This window comes from Artibeus jamaicensis, unplaced genomic scaffold (assembly GCF_021234435.1).
Source record: "Artibeus jamaicensis isolate MK-2021 breed Jamaican fruit bat unplaced genomic scaffold, CSHL_Jam_final scaffold_847, whole genome shotgun sequence".
NCBI classification, from domain to species: Eukaryota; Metazoa; Chordata; class Mammalia; order Chiroptera; family Phyllostomidae; genus Artibeus; species Artibeus jamaicensis.
Genome location: NW_026522057.1, coordinates 15304535 through 15319065, shown reverse-complemented (window position 1 = coordinate 15319065; position 14531 = coordinate 15304535). Strand labels below are relative to the sequence as shown.

The window sequence follows — 14531 nt, the reverse complement described above, 5'->3', positions numbered from 1 at the left end:
AAAATAATTCTCATAATTCATCAAGGTAGGGATTGCTACCCCAATTTTCATATGTGACAACTGAACTTGGAGAACAGGCCTGTGAATTAATGTCAGAGTCAATATTGGAACCCAGGTCTCTCATGTTGGCAGAGGCTTATGGATGGGGAAGGGTTGGGATCAAACTGACCTAAGTAGAAGGTACTACTCCAAGAGAGGCTCCGGATGTTGGCAGACTCCTCATCCCAAAGGGCCCTTGTCCAGCCTTTGCTGAGGATGAGTGGTGCCAGCCAGCCCTGGCACCTGGCCCCCAGCCTCCAGCAGCGTGCAGGACTGCCAGTGCTGGGCTCTGAACCCAGCTCCTGGGGCTGCTTCCTGCCTGCGGGGCACGTGCTGTCTTTGTCCATCTGTTGCCTGGCTTCTCTAGACAATGCCCTGGGCCTGCCTTTCTTCCCAAAACAGAGCTGCTTGGGTGGAAAGGAAGGATGCCTGTTGGAACTTACCTCTGACTTCTAGGGGAGGGGCACAGTGGTGTGGGGGCCCTGGGCAGCTGTCCCCACGAACAGTGCTCTTTGAAAAAGAGGGAGGAGAGTGGGTCTCCACCTTCTAAGAGACTAAAGGGCCCTTCCTGTACTAAACTCTAGATAAGGTCCATCATTCAATATCTTTCAATGTCAGCATCACCGTCCCCTTCCATTCATTCATTAATTCATCAAAAATTTATTGAATACTTATCATGTGACAAGTACTACTTCAAGTAACAGGATGCACAAGACAGACCTGCCTTCATGGTATAGATGAGGAAACTGAGGCTCAGAGACGTGATGTATAAACCCAAGGTCAAAGTGAGTGGTTAACACAGCTAATATTAGTGGCTGTGTCTTCATGGCTGCAGAGCTGTGTTCTTTTCTCCATCCAAGTAGCAGTCAGGTCACAAGGACAAATGAACCCTATTTTTCCAGGACCCTGGCTCTGACTGGTCCTTTTTTGTAGTTGCAGTCTTTTTTCCAGGGTTGTCATTCCCTCCCCACCTCCTACCCCCACTAGAGACTTTATGCATCAGCTCTTACAGGTGTAGGGTTCCATGAGGATGGCACCCAAGGCAGAAACCCTGGGATTGGAGGCAGCCAGACAGGGCCTGTGGGGTCCTCTGAATCTTCCAGGACACTTCTTAGTAAGCCCACTCCTGGGAGGAGCCCAGTGCCTCCCCTCCCTCATCAGGGATTTAGGCTTACGATCACAAGACTTTCCATTATGGCCCTATGTCTCCTCTCTGCTACCTGAGGGACTTCAGGTAAATCCCTTTACTCTCTGAGCCTTGTCTGAAAAAATGGGAGTAATAGACCCTGCTCTGGTCTCCCTGCTCTCTTTGCTGGGTTGAGCTTGAGCTCGGTGCCAAGGAGATGATGACAGACAAGCCAGGGGTCCTTCCTGAGTTAACCTGCGTGTTCTTCAGTGCTGTAGGACCCAGAGGAAGGAGGGAAGGACTTGAGGCTGTGTGGACAGAAGAGATTATATTTGAAGAAGATCAGGAGTTTGCCAAGGTGACAAGGCAGGAAGGGTTTTCTTGGTAGAAGGAATGAGTTATCATGCAAATGTTTAAGTATATGAAATAAGCTGTTCTGTTCAGGGTTTCAGGTCATTCAGGTTAGCTTAAGAACAGGGCCCAATAATAATAATGTCTGTTATTTGTGGGCCTAGTACTTGCTAGGTGTATATATTTATAGACTATTTTTTTGCTTATAGCCACCTGAAGAGATACATTACTTTTATCCCCATTTCACAGATGGGGACTGAAGCCCTGTGAAATGAAGTAATCTCAGGGTTATACAGGGGGTAGAAGCTAGAATTTGAACCCACAAGGTTAGGTTCCAAACCTCACATTCTTTTTTTTTAATCCTCACCTGAGGACATGCTTATTGATTTTAGAGAGAGGGGAAGGGAGGGAAGGAGGGAGAGGGAGAGAAATATCAATGTGAGAAAGAAACATCAATCGGGTGCCTCTTATACATGCCCAGATCAGGGACCAACCCCATGACCTTTCAGTACACAGGATGACACTCCAACCAACTGAGCCACACTGACCAGGGCCAGAACCCACATTTTTAAAAAATATATTTTATTGATTATGTTATTACAGTTGTCCCATTTCCCCCCCTTCATTCCCCTCCACCCTGCACACCCCCTCCCACCCACATTCCCCCCCTTTAGTTCATGTCCATGTGTCATAAGTTCTTTAGCTTCTACATTTCCCATACTATTCTTGCCCTTCTCCTGTCTATTTTCTACTTACCATCTATGCTACTTATTCTCTACCTTTTCCCCTTCTCTCCTCCTTTCACTCCCCTGTTGCTAACCCTCCATGTGATCTCCATTTCTGTGGCAGAACCCACATTTTTTGCTAATATTTTTTATTTTTTAAATATATTTTATTGATTATGCCATTACAGTTGTTCTATTTCCCCCCTTCATTCCCCTCTACCTTGCACACCCCTCCCCCACCATCCCCCTCCTTTAGTTTATGACCACGAGTCTCAAGTTCTTTAGATTCTATATTTCCCCAACTATTCTTACCCTCCCCCCTATCTATTTTCTATCTACGGTCTATGCTACTAATTTTCTGTACCTTCTTCCCCCCTTCTCCTTCTCCCACTCCCCTGTTGCTAACCCTTCATGTGATCTTCATTTCTATGGTTCGCTCCTGATCTAGCTGTCCTCTTAGTTTGCTTTTGTTTTAGGTGTAGAACCCACATTTTTTAATCACTTATATTGGACAGTTGGAGATGATGGCTTTGAATGCCATGCCAAGGAGCTGGGACTGTATTCTGCAGGCAGTGGGAAGTCATGGAAGGTTTTGAGGCCTGATGCATAGCAGGTTCTCAATAAGTAGTAAGTGACTTATTGAGAGTAGTAAGTCACTTGAGTAAGTGACTCGAGTGCAATGATCACAGTTGAATTTTGGGAAGGATGAGATTTTGGAATAGGGGAAGGCTGGGGTGGGGGACTGTTGAGACCATCTGAGGGAATTTTGTCAAGAGTTTAGAATGTCGCCCTGGCTGGTGTGACTCAGTAGACTGAGTGCTGGCCTGTGAACGAAAGGGTCACCAGTTCGATTCCCAGTCGGGGCACATGCCTGGGTTGCTGGCCAGGTCCCCAGTAGGGGGCGTGTGAGAGGCAACCACACATTGATGTTTCTCTCTCCCTTCCCCTCTCTAAAAAAAAAAAAAAATTTCAGAACGTTGGGTGAAGTGAAGCTTAAACTACAAATGCACCCTTTCTCCCCCCAGGCCCTGATCAACCTGGCCTTTCTCCTTAGGCTGCTGAAAGGTGACAGAATATATGTGTATGTGTGTGGGGGGGTGGCCTGCAGAACACTCACTCTGGGGAGGATTAGGGGCATTAAAGGGGCTCAGGGGGCAGGATGTCCTGGGAGCAGCAGTGGGGAGCTGTTCCAGGGGCAGGGAGATTACGTAATGGGCAGAACACAGCTGTGCCTGCTGCCTCCAAGCAAGGCCACAGCTGCCCTCTGGACCCAGCCCCTGGCTCCAAAGTCCTGACTTGCCCTAGGCTGTGTCTTCCCAGCCTAGCTGTTGGAAGCCTCTGTTTGCCTCATCACACTCTTGTTGTGCCAGGAGGGATAGGGACACCACCTTTCAGCTCCCCAAGGTCCAGATAAATTAAGCCGGTTGCCTTGTATCACATGGGAAAGGGTTGGACTGGGTTTGGTATACCCCAGGATGAATAATGTCCACCTGAGTGTGAAGTCTGGGGACTGGAAAAAGCAGGACTTCCCAGAGATGGGACCTAGTGCCCACTCCTCTACAAGTTGTTCCCCTGCCTGGGGTGTGGGTTGCTCTTCAGCAGAACTTTTTCGAGCACCTCCTGGGTGTCAGAGACCAGAATCTGAATCCCCATTTATCAGTTGTGTGGCCTTAGGTGTCATTACTAGGCCCCTCAGCCTCAGTTCCTCTCTCTATCATGGGGCTAGGTCCTTCCTCCCAGGTCATAAGGGTGATGCCACAGGTGTGAGGCACTGAGCCCAGTGCCTGGCGTATGACAGGGGCTCGGAAGAGAGCAGCTGTTAGCATGGAGCTATAATCTCTACCCTCCCAGGACTCCCTTTATTCGGAAGGGCAAGCATGTGTGTAAATAGTTCCTGCAATGTGAAAAGTGGTACAATGGAGTGCAGGGGATAGTGGGCCAGCAGCGATTCTGTCTGGCTGGGCAAGGGCCCCAGAGGAAGCAAGGCCAGGGTAGCCACTGCCTCTGGGCTGAACACTTACCCAGACTGTTTTTCCACACTTGCAGCCCCTCTGGGAAGTGGCTGTAATTACCCCCATGTTATAGGTCAGGAAATTGAGGCCACTTATAGTCGATTAGTTGTCACAAAGTCACACAGTTTGTCTCTGGCAGAGCTGGAGCCACACATACTCTTTCCTTATTGGAAGGAGGTGACATTTGAGCTGAGTCTTCAAAGATAGGTAGTCTTCAAAGGTAGTCTTTGCCAGGCAGAGAGCTGAGGGAGGGAGTATCGGGAAATGCACTGCCTGGGTGGTGAGAGGTTGTTGCAGGAGGGCTTGATATCTGTGCCTGTACTGTGCAAGTGGAGGTGGGAGACCCACCCTGAACTCCAGTCCCACCTCCATGGCCTCCCCGGTTACTGGGAACAGCTGAGGATGGGGTGCCTCACAGGGTCTCTCTTTGCTCTGTCCCACATTGGTAAATTCTGACAATGTTCCCTAATCTCTCTTTTCTTTTCCAGAATGGACAGGCCTCAGGGGAAGAAGCTGGACTTCAGCCATCCAAGGTGAGGACTAGGGCTAGCACCCTGGGCTAGGGACTGTGGGGGGGGGGGGCACTGTTTACATGGCCATGGAGGAGGAAGGAGGCATGCCCTTGACCCACCTGGATGGAGGGCCCTGGCTTCTCACCCCTTTCCCAGTTCAGCCTTCCTTTTCTAGTTCCAGCTAATCCTCAAGGCAACCCTGTGCATGGAGATCACTTGCTCAACCCTTCCTGTTCCTTAGGCGAGAGGACTGTGGTCCAAACAGGGTCAGAAGCAGAATTCATGTTAGAAGTACACTGTCAACTCCACTTCCTACTGGTAGCCACATCTCCCAGGCCTAGGTCTGCCTGGGCACTAGACCTGCCATAAGCTCGACCTTTGAGATAGACCCAGGGCTGGTCCCCATGTTTGTCTTGACTTAGCCTCCTAAGATAACGTTGCTGAGCTGCCTGGGGTAAGGCTGGGTGAGAGAAGTAGGCTCCTACCCTGTCTTCTGTTGGTTACTATGGCAACCTTGGGCCATCAGAAGCCAGGCAAGAGGTGGGGACTGGGCCCCTTGGTTTGCTTGGCCCCATGTCTACAGAATCTCCTCCCACACAGTAGATGCCCCTAGTTGCCTGGTAACAAAAATGAAGAGGCTATAGGTCCCCAGTGAAGAACCAGCATGTACATATGTTAAGCTGAGGTTCTGGGAGTGGCAGCTTTGGGGAGAGCTGGTGGTAAGTACAGTTTCTCATCTAAAGCTAGAGGGACTAGTTGAGAGAGTAAAGGAGCTTACCTGGTCAGGTAACCTACATTTGATCTCCTAAACCTATGACTCCTGCTCTAGAGCAGAAAATTCTAGGGTAGGGGAGATGAGGCTGGGAATGGGTGGGGGGTGGGGTGAGAGCCTCAAATGCCACATTAAAGAAGAAAAAGAGCACACAGCTGGCACCACACCAGAAGCTTTCCCTTTAGTTCTCACAGTACCCCTAGAGGTAGAAATTGTTATTATTCCCATTTTATAAGATGAGAAAATTGAGGCCCAAGGTCACATAGCTGGTGGGCAGAGAAGTCAGCGCTTGTTTGACCACAGAGCCCATTCCTCCCAGCCCAGGGAACACTCAGTGCTGAAGAGGAAGAACACCAGGTCCCTGTGACCCCCAAGTTCCACCATTCCTAGAAATTTATTCATCTATCTTCTCTGTTGCCCTAGAACTGCACAGTATCTCCAGTGCTCACTTCTGGACCCAACACACTAGGGGGCGCTCAGCCTGTGGTCAGGACCTCAACACTGTGCCAGCTGGAATGAGCTGGCAAAGGGCTGGTTTATCTTTTGCTTCCTCAGACTTTCAGTGCACCCTGCTGTGGCACTGGGAACCACGAAATGAAAGCAATATTCCCACCCTCAAGGGGCCCCCAGGGGGGCAGGTGGAGACAGGAAAGCTATGTGGTGGGCACTATGGTGGGGGAGAAGATGACTATGGGCAATTAGAACTTCCATTCTACCTTGGGCTGGTGTAGCTCAGTGATTGAGCATGGGTCTGCAAATCAAAGGATCATGGTTCAATTCCCAGGTGGGGCACATGCTTGGTTTGGGGGCCAGCAGGGGATGCACAAGAGGCAACCATGCATTGATATTTCTCTCTCTCCTTCCCTTCCCCTCTAAAGATATATAAATTTTTTTTTAATCTTTTAAAAAAGAATTTTCATTCTGTGCCAGGCCCCATATTGGTCACAGAAATACACTACCTTCCAAGGCTACATTTCTCTTGGTGGTGTGATGACGTGAGCATGTCCTGGGGAACCCTGCTAGTGGCATCGGAGCTTAGGACTGAGCGTGGACTGGATGGATGGTTACTGGCAGAGGAAGAAACACTGGGAAAGGCTGCAGGGCTCGAGGCCATCTTCCCTATAGAGCTGGCTTTTGGCTGGGCCTTGAAAGGCAGGATATGGGCAGCTCGAGAGAAAAGTGCGAATTCCACCTGGAGAAGAGGTGGGATGAGGACTTGGAAATCAGGTGTTCTGAGTTCAGAATCCTTCCCCTCTTTCTTGTTTGCCTCATAACCTTGGGTGAGTGGTTTGCTCCTCTGAAGCTCAGATGCTTTTCCTGTAGAATTAAGTCCATCCTTCAGGGCTACCCAGAGGAAGGTATGGAGGAGGGCATGGGATGCGTATAAATTAAAGAATCTAACAGGGTGTGAGGTACAGTGTTGGTGTTCAAAATTTGTTTATTTTATTTGTTTCAAGTAGAAGGGGATTTGGGGCTAGCACCATAGTGCGGATAGCAGTCTAGGGTGAGAGCTCCCTGGATTTTTTCAGTACCTAGGGCACACCTGGTGTGCTCAGGCACATTAAGATTCCATTTACCCTCCCTTCCTTCCTGGGGGTAGACTGGGCACCCCAGGCCCCCTCCCCTGGCTATCTCCGGAGCTGGACCCTTTGAAGTGCCTGTAGGTCTATTTTGAGAGCTGAGCCTCTCCCCCCTCCCCTCCTCTCTTCCTGTTTATGAAACCCTGATCCCTCCCGGATCCATCTTGCTCCCCTGGCTGGATCTCAGGCAGGATGTGACTGTGGACTTCGGGTAGCCTCAGGTGTTGTAGGGGACTTCCCTTGGACTGGCTGGGGCAGGCTAGCCCACCCTCCCAGCATCTGGGACCCTGTGGCGTCCCTTCCACCTGCCCAGAGGAGACTCTGCAGCAGTAAGACTGCACACTAATCCAGGGAGAAGTTCTGTTTACTATGTCCCTTTGCCCCTGTAGCCCATTTTGCTTCTAGAAACAACATCTCATTTTAACCTCTGTTTTACAGAGGAGGAAACTGAGGCTTAGGTAGGGAGAGAGTTTGCCTGGGAGCGCTCAGCTAGTGAATGGACAGTTCTTAACTTCCCAGCCTGCACTCCTAGCCTTAAGCCTCTTGTTCACCCTGGTCTCTCTACATGAAGTGTCTTTTTTTCTGCTTTCTGTTTGGCCAAAGCCTGTTCTTCCTCAGGGTCTAGCTAGACTGCCCCCTCTCTGGAAGGTACTTGAACCTCACCTTATGCAGATAGTTACCGCCTCTGGGCACTCACAGTCCCTGACTGTAGCTCTTTCGCTGCTAAATTGTGTTTTGTTATCATGTATTGATTTTTTGGAGCTACCTGAGGTCAAGGCTGGCATCTGCCTTAACGTGTGTGCTTCCTAGTGTCTGACTCCTGGCCTGGAGGACAAAGCAGGGGGCCAGTAGCTATGAGTGATATCCAGATGGGACACTGGCTGCCTGGCCTTGCAAGGAGGGCAATAATAAAATGCTTAGGAGTGTAGGCTTTGGAAGCAAACAGACTTTGATTTTGCTCTTAGCCCTCCCACTTTATAGTCATAAAATGACTTGGACAAGTTCTTTTATCTCTGAGTCTAGTTTCCTTATCTCTGAAATGGGGCTAAGACACAGGGCCTGGCAGAATCCATACTAGCAACAGTTGAAAAAAAAAGAATGGCCTCATGCAATGAATGGCTCAATAATATGAGGCATAATTCTCATTGTCACTCCATGCCAGTCCTGACCTAGTACCTGAGGCCAGCTCCCCCATCAAGTATGCCTGGGAACTGTGGACCCCTCCTCACCTGCCCAGAAGCATGCTGGGAGACATGTCTGTAGACATCTGTCCTACTAGAGGGGCAGCACCTGGGAGACCCTGCAGGTGCTGCCAGCTGGGGAAGGGGCTGTTGCTATTCATTAGGGCCAGAGATTGGCAGTTGGACTTGGGCTATGGCTGGTGGAGGGAGGCCCAGGGTGAGAACCCTAGGGACAAGGGATCAGGCAGGGGGCTCTGGTCTTCTCTCCTAGCTGCCTTGTGGGAGGAAGTGAATAAGAGGAAGTATCTATAGGGGGGAATGGGGCAGGGACCAGGGGATGTGGTCTGGTGCCTGTCCTCCCCCTTCTGTCACCCAGAGGCCTCATGGGTCCTGCACATACTCTTCAGTGAAGGCAGCTCTGAGATTTTTTCCTTCTTATTGCCCCTTCCTGTGCCTTGCTAGCCACCGAGAATCTTCCTCTGCTTCCTCTGCTTCTCAGGGATTCCTCTCCCAGCCTCCAAACTCCTGCCTGAAGAAGCTGAGGTGCAATGAGAAGCCCCAGTCTAAGGAAGCATCTTTTACAACCCTCACAGGCCATCATCAGCCTGTTATTGGAGGCCCTCTGAGGACTGGAAGGGGAAGTCCGTGTGTATGCGGGGGTGTGTGTTTCCACATAGGGGATGTGTGTGGAAATGATTTCCGATCATCGGCCTGGTGTATTTGTGTGTGTGTCAGTTCCTGTGGGTATACTGGTGTGAGTGATGCAGCGAGGTCACATGGAAGGGGGCTGAGCCTCGTCAACCCCTGCCCATGGCTACCTGCTCCTCATCTCAGAGCTCTGTTGTTCCTGACCAGTGCCTTTGGCCCCCCTTGCCCATCCCAGGGCCCTGGACTGTCAGGCTCTTCAGCACAGGGTGGGGTGTGGTGGCACCTGCTCCGTGGGCTGTCACTTTGGGTGGGCCATGGGACAGTCACTATGGGGTAAGGAGTGTCTACTCTCTGGGCCCAGGGTAGTCAGAGTTCATGGCTTGCTGACTTCTGCTTCTCATTCTCTTAAGGCATGTTTGCAGGTGCTGCATGCCCGCTGTCAGCACTTCATCACTCTGACTCTGTTCCAGTCTTCCCTCCTTAGGATCAGGAGACAGGAGGAATGTATTCCTCCCCCACCCACAATCATGGGCTTGGGGTCTATAGTCCCCTCCTCAGCAAAGGAGCCTGACCCATCTTCTGTCCCTCCTCCCTGCAGAAGGGGAAGTGAGAAGGAGGGTGTCAGGGACCCTGCCTTTTTGGGCTGGGAAGGCTGAAAAAGCAGAAGTAAAGGGAGCAATGGGGCACTGTGGCCACAGACTTGAGCCCCACCATGCAGACCCCGGCAGATTTCCTTAGGTTTGAAAAAGACTCACTCTCCTGTCCCAGAAAGGTGAGCAGAGGGTTGGCCTGCCTCTAGCAGTGTCTGTCACCATGACTCTGGGCAAGGAATGGCTATGGGGGTAGCTCTGTCCCCTGGGGTTTCCGGGTGACTGCTTCTGTCCCTAGGAGTGTTCTCAGTCACAGACAGATAGGCAAATGGAAGCTCAGACCTCAGGGTGGGGTGGGTAGGGTTGCTGTGTAGCTTTCTGCCTGACCCACCTTTGCATGGGCACCTTATCACCTGTGACTCTGTGTTACACACAGGCTCGATTAGCTTGTAGCTTTTTGTGGCTGCAGCTTTTGTGGCTGTTCAGGGTGCCCTGAAGATTTAGCTGTGTCTCTGACGGTCAAGACCTGGAATGGGAAGTCCCTGGACTGACCCTAGTACAGAAGGAGGGGGCAGGCTTGGATGGGTGACTTACCTACCCACCCTTTCCTGGCACTTGTGGCCTGCCAGCTTGCAGGCCCGGCAATAACCAGGGGAAGGACTTGGGTTCTTTCACTGCTTTACTTTGAGCCTGGATGAGTCACTGTCCCTTGGGTCTCAGTTTTCTCTTCCTGAAATGGGCATAAGTCTATAGGATATTTAGATTAGAGTCAAAGTCATCAGTTTGCACTTAGATGTCACTCTTGCCCACTCTTTTATTCCTGGGCCCCCCTCAGAAGTGGAGGACCTCAGAGATGGGTCTGTCACAAATGCTGGACTGTTCTCCCAAGTGCTAGGGGTTTTCAGGTGACATCCTCTCACCTCTTTTCCCACCCCTAGGTAGACCAGCAAGAACCAGAACTCTGCCTTCGAGTTCAGGGTCTGACTTCCTGGGTATCTATGTGTCTTTCCTGCCTGTGTGTCTGCCCTTGGGTACCTATGTGTCTACTTGGGCCTCACTGACTGGCTGTCTCTGTCTGGGGCTCACCTGCCTCTGTTGTTAGGCTCCTGTTACTGCATGAAGGGGGCCTGTCTTCACCTGTTGAGTACATGTCATGTGTTAGGTGTCTGGTGGTTTATGTCCCCTTCTGTTTCTACCTGTTGCGTACATGTCCCCATCTGTCTCCACCTGTTGGATATAAGTCCCCATCTGCCTCTGCCTGTTGGGTTCATGTCCCCTTCTGTGTTTGTCAGTTGGGCATGTGTCCCCATCTATCTTTGCCTGTTCAGTGTGTCCCCATCTGCTTCTGCCTGTTAGGTATGAATTCTCTCCTGCCTCTGCTTGTTGGATATGTGTTCTTCTGTCTATTGGGTTGTGTCAGTGTCTCTATCCATCCCTGCCCTTTGGGCATGTTTGTCCTCTGGCCTCTACCTCTGCCCACATTCATCAGTTTTTACCTGTTGGGTGCCTGCCTCTATATATTGGATGTCCCTCTTTATCTGCCTTTACATGTTGGGTGCCTGCCTCTGCCTGTCGGGTGTCCCTCTTTATCTCTTTCTACATGTTGGGTGCCTGCCTCCGCCTGTTGGGTACCTATCTGCTCCTCAGCAGCTGAGTTGGCGTGGGGCTTTCCCTTTGCAGTGCCCACAGGGAGGATGGGGGTGGAGGGCCAGAGGGCAGCCCTCAGGCGATGGGGAGGGGGAAGAGAGAGGAAGGGAACGTGGTAAGGGTGTAGGCCTGGAGTGAGGAAACCACAGGCCCTGAGTGATTGGCGGCCTGGGCCCAGCCCCCGCCCTCAACCTGCACATCCGCCTTGGGCCTGGCCACCTCTGAGGCAGCCCTGGAGGCTGCCTGCTCCTGCCATGGTGCCTTGGCCCTGCCGGGCGGATGGAGCAGGATCCCAAGCCGCCCCGTCTGCGGCTCTGGGCCCTGCTCCCCTGGCTACCCAGGAAGCAGCGGCCCAGGATCAGCCAGATCTCTCTGCCTGCCCCTGGCCCCGGCTCTGGCTCTGGCTCTGGCCCCAGGCGGGACTCGGTGAGTGTGCCCAGATGAGCTGGCCTGGCTGTGGCCCTTGGAGCAGGTGCCTCGGTAGCCAATTTGGCCTCAGCTGGCTTCGGGCTCTCCTAGTCAAGACCTGGCTCTGCTGGGTGACTGGACTCTGCCCAAACCTGCTTCCTGGGGAAGTGAGGAGGCAATTCAGGGCTCCAGGATAACATGGACAGATTGGAGAGAGGGTAGAGGGGTCCTAGAACAACTACAGCCTGGTGAGGGGTTTCTAGTAGATTTGTATGAAAGTACTTTTGGAGGGTGAGGCATTGAGTCTTTGGCCTTAGCTCCTGCCCATCCCAGACTGGCACTTACTCAGTTGGTGGGGGAGTCTCAGGTAACTCGTGGGTCTCTATGCATCTCAGCCCTGTCCTTTTGGCTGGAGGGATCCTGTCATTCATCCTGTCCAGGAACAAAAACCCAGCTCTGCCTCCCCAATATGAGAACAAGCCCTACTTCCTATTGTGGCAAAACCAAAACCTTTATAGCAGGGGGAGGGGTAGACCTGAGGCAGGTCTTTGGGCCTTAGCCAGAGAATGTGGTTGGCTCAGCCTGGCTGTGCCTGCACATCCCCTTGGGCCCTAAAAGGCCGGAGCAATAGGAGCAGAGCCTTACCTGACCTAGCAACTTGATCGTTTCACCCTCCCTAGCCTTTGAAGCCCTTTGGTATTGATGAACTTGGAGGCTGTCCCTGTCAGGGCCTGCAGGGCCCTGTCCGCTGATGTCTGGTGGGAGTGGACTTAGAAGGGGGACATGCCCCATGCTGACCTGGATGGGGCTCACCATGCTCACCAGCTCTATCCTTCCATCAGGATGAGGGTGTCCTCAAGGAGATCTCCATCACGCATCATGTCAAGGCTGGCTCTGAGAAGGCCGATCCATCCCATTTTGAGCTGCTCAAAGTTCTGGGCCAGGGATCCTTTGGCAAAGTGAGTCTTGAGCCCACAGCTGGGAGGGCAGCACTGGTCATGTCAGAGGCGGGAATGAGGGGACACCTTAGGGTTCAAAGGATCATAGGGCAAGGATTGATGGGTCTGAGGGTAGGATAGGAGATTACCTTAGTACCCAGGGAGGACAAAAGGTCAACATGGGGTGCAGAGAAGTTAGAGGTCATTCTGGGACCTGGAAGATGGGAACCGATAGGCTCAGTCCCCACCCCAGCCTCTCTGCTTTTCCCCCAACTGCCTCCTTCTCAGGTCTTCCTGGTGCGGAAGGTGACACGGCCTGACAGTGGGCACCTGTATGCCATGAAGGTACTGAAAAAGGCAACGCTGAAAGGTGAGTGGAGAGCACTTCTACGTGCAGAGCCCAGGCTGGGCATAGGATCAAGGGAGACAGCCCAGCTCTCCAGGATTTTGTGTCTAATAGAAGACATAGCTCTATCTCCTGGTCCAGGAGCTCCTGGTCTGAAGGTAGAGAAACAGGCCTGTTCTCAGCCACCCCTTACCCTGCATCCCACCTTATCTCAAAGACAGGGTCCATTCAGAAGATAAGTCTTCTGGGGTTATTTGCATCCCCACCCCCACTCCCCACACCAAGTGCCTATGTCTGTAGCTGAAGGTGAATATCTGGAAGGAGGGTGTGTGTTTGTGGTGGGGCCCATCAGGTGTCAGGTTGCTTGGGCAGAGGCCTGCAGTCAGCATAGTGCTTCATGGTGCTGGAAGAGTCTGAGGGAGACCTCTCAGGGTAGAGAAGGACGTGAGGCAGCTGGGCAGGTAGGAGAGGGTGAGTCAAAGCAGGGCCATGGAGGTGGGTGGCAAAGTTCAGAAGGGAACCCAAGCCCAGGTCTATAATTCCAGGACTTAGGAAGGGCGTGGGGGTAGTTGGTAGTAGGCTCTGGGCTGAGCAGTGACGCTAATTAGCCCGGGAGCCAGTATAGCCACTGACCAGGTAGAGTTGGCCTGGGCTGGGGTGGGGGTGGGGAAAATTGGAAATGTTGGCCTTGGGGATGTTATAGGTCCATTCTTGTGAATGGACCCTGTCTTCGCAGTAACGTGGGGTTCAGGGTAAGGGATGGCTGAGAACAAGCCCATGAAGGGCTATCTGTGGGCTGAGGTAGTTTTGATTTTCCAAGGCTAGCCTGCTGGGGGTAGGAGTTATTCCCCAGGAGTGATGACGGGAGCCACAGGGGAAGAGAAGGATGAAAAGACTTGGTCTCTGCTTTGAAGGGCTCCCAGGCTGGGACTGGAAAGGCCGAGCAGACCCTGCAGTGCAGTGCAGTCAGTGCTGTGACTGGGGAGCCCTGGGGAAGAGAGGGTGCAGACTCCCAGGGGATAGGCTCACGTAAGGAGTAACCAGTCAAACAGTGCCTTGCAGAATGAGTTGGGAGTTCTCCAGACTGAGAATAGGAAAGGAAGGGTACCCCAGGAAGGAGCAACTCTTTGCCTTGATGGAATCATAAGGGGTGGTTTGAAAATATAAGGCATACAGTATTTGGGAAACAGTGACTGGAATTGTTAACTCCCGCACGGTCCCTGACATGTTTGGTGAGGGAAACAAAAATGTTAAAATAGAGGAGGAAGCAGAGCACTGTAGGGGAGAGGCCCCTAACTTAGCTAGGGGCCTAACTTAGGGTTAAAGAAGACTTCCTGGAGGAGGTGAGGCCTAAACTAAGTTAAAGAAAGAACTGCTGATGATCAGACTTGCTTAGGGACTTACTCTTTTTTCAAAAAATATTTTTATTCATTTTTAGGGAGAGGGGAAGGGAGGGTGAAACAGAGGGAGAGAAACATTAATGTGAGAGAGAAACATCGTTCATTGGCCTCTTGTACACATCTTGACCAGGGACCAAACCCTGCAACCCAGGCACATACCCTGACTGGGAAGCAAACCTGCGACCCTTTGGTTTGCAGAACAACATCCCAACCAACTGAGCCACACCGGTTAGGATGGGACTTTTATTCTTAAAAA

The 14531-nt window shown here is 51.8% G+C and overlaps 1 protein-coding gene across 4 annotated transcripts in view; it reads left to right on the top strand.

The window, feature by feature from the left end:
• RPS6KA1 (ribosomal protein S6 kinase A1) overlaps nucleotides 1–14531 on the top strand; it is a 38827-nt gene that overhangs the window by 2557 nt on the left and 21739 nt on the right. The window contains exons 2-4 of one of the 4 annotated variants that reach the window (XM_037135843.2): nucleotides 4742–4786; nucleotides 12434–12550; nucleotides 12818–12899. In XM_037135843.2, the coding sequence (XP_036991738.1) occupies nucleotides 4742–4786; nucleotides 12434–12550; nucleotides 12818–12899 (244 nt within the window). Of the gene's footprint in view, nucleotides 1–4741; nucleotides 4787–9609; nucleotides 9719–11381; nucleotides 11610–12433; nucleotides 12551–12817; nucleotides 12900–14531 lie in introns of those variants that run through there. The other 3 variants (XM_037135844.2, XM_053660382.1, XM_037135841.2) reach the window with 3 other exon arrangements.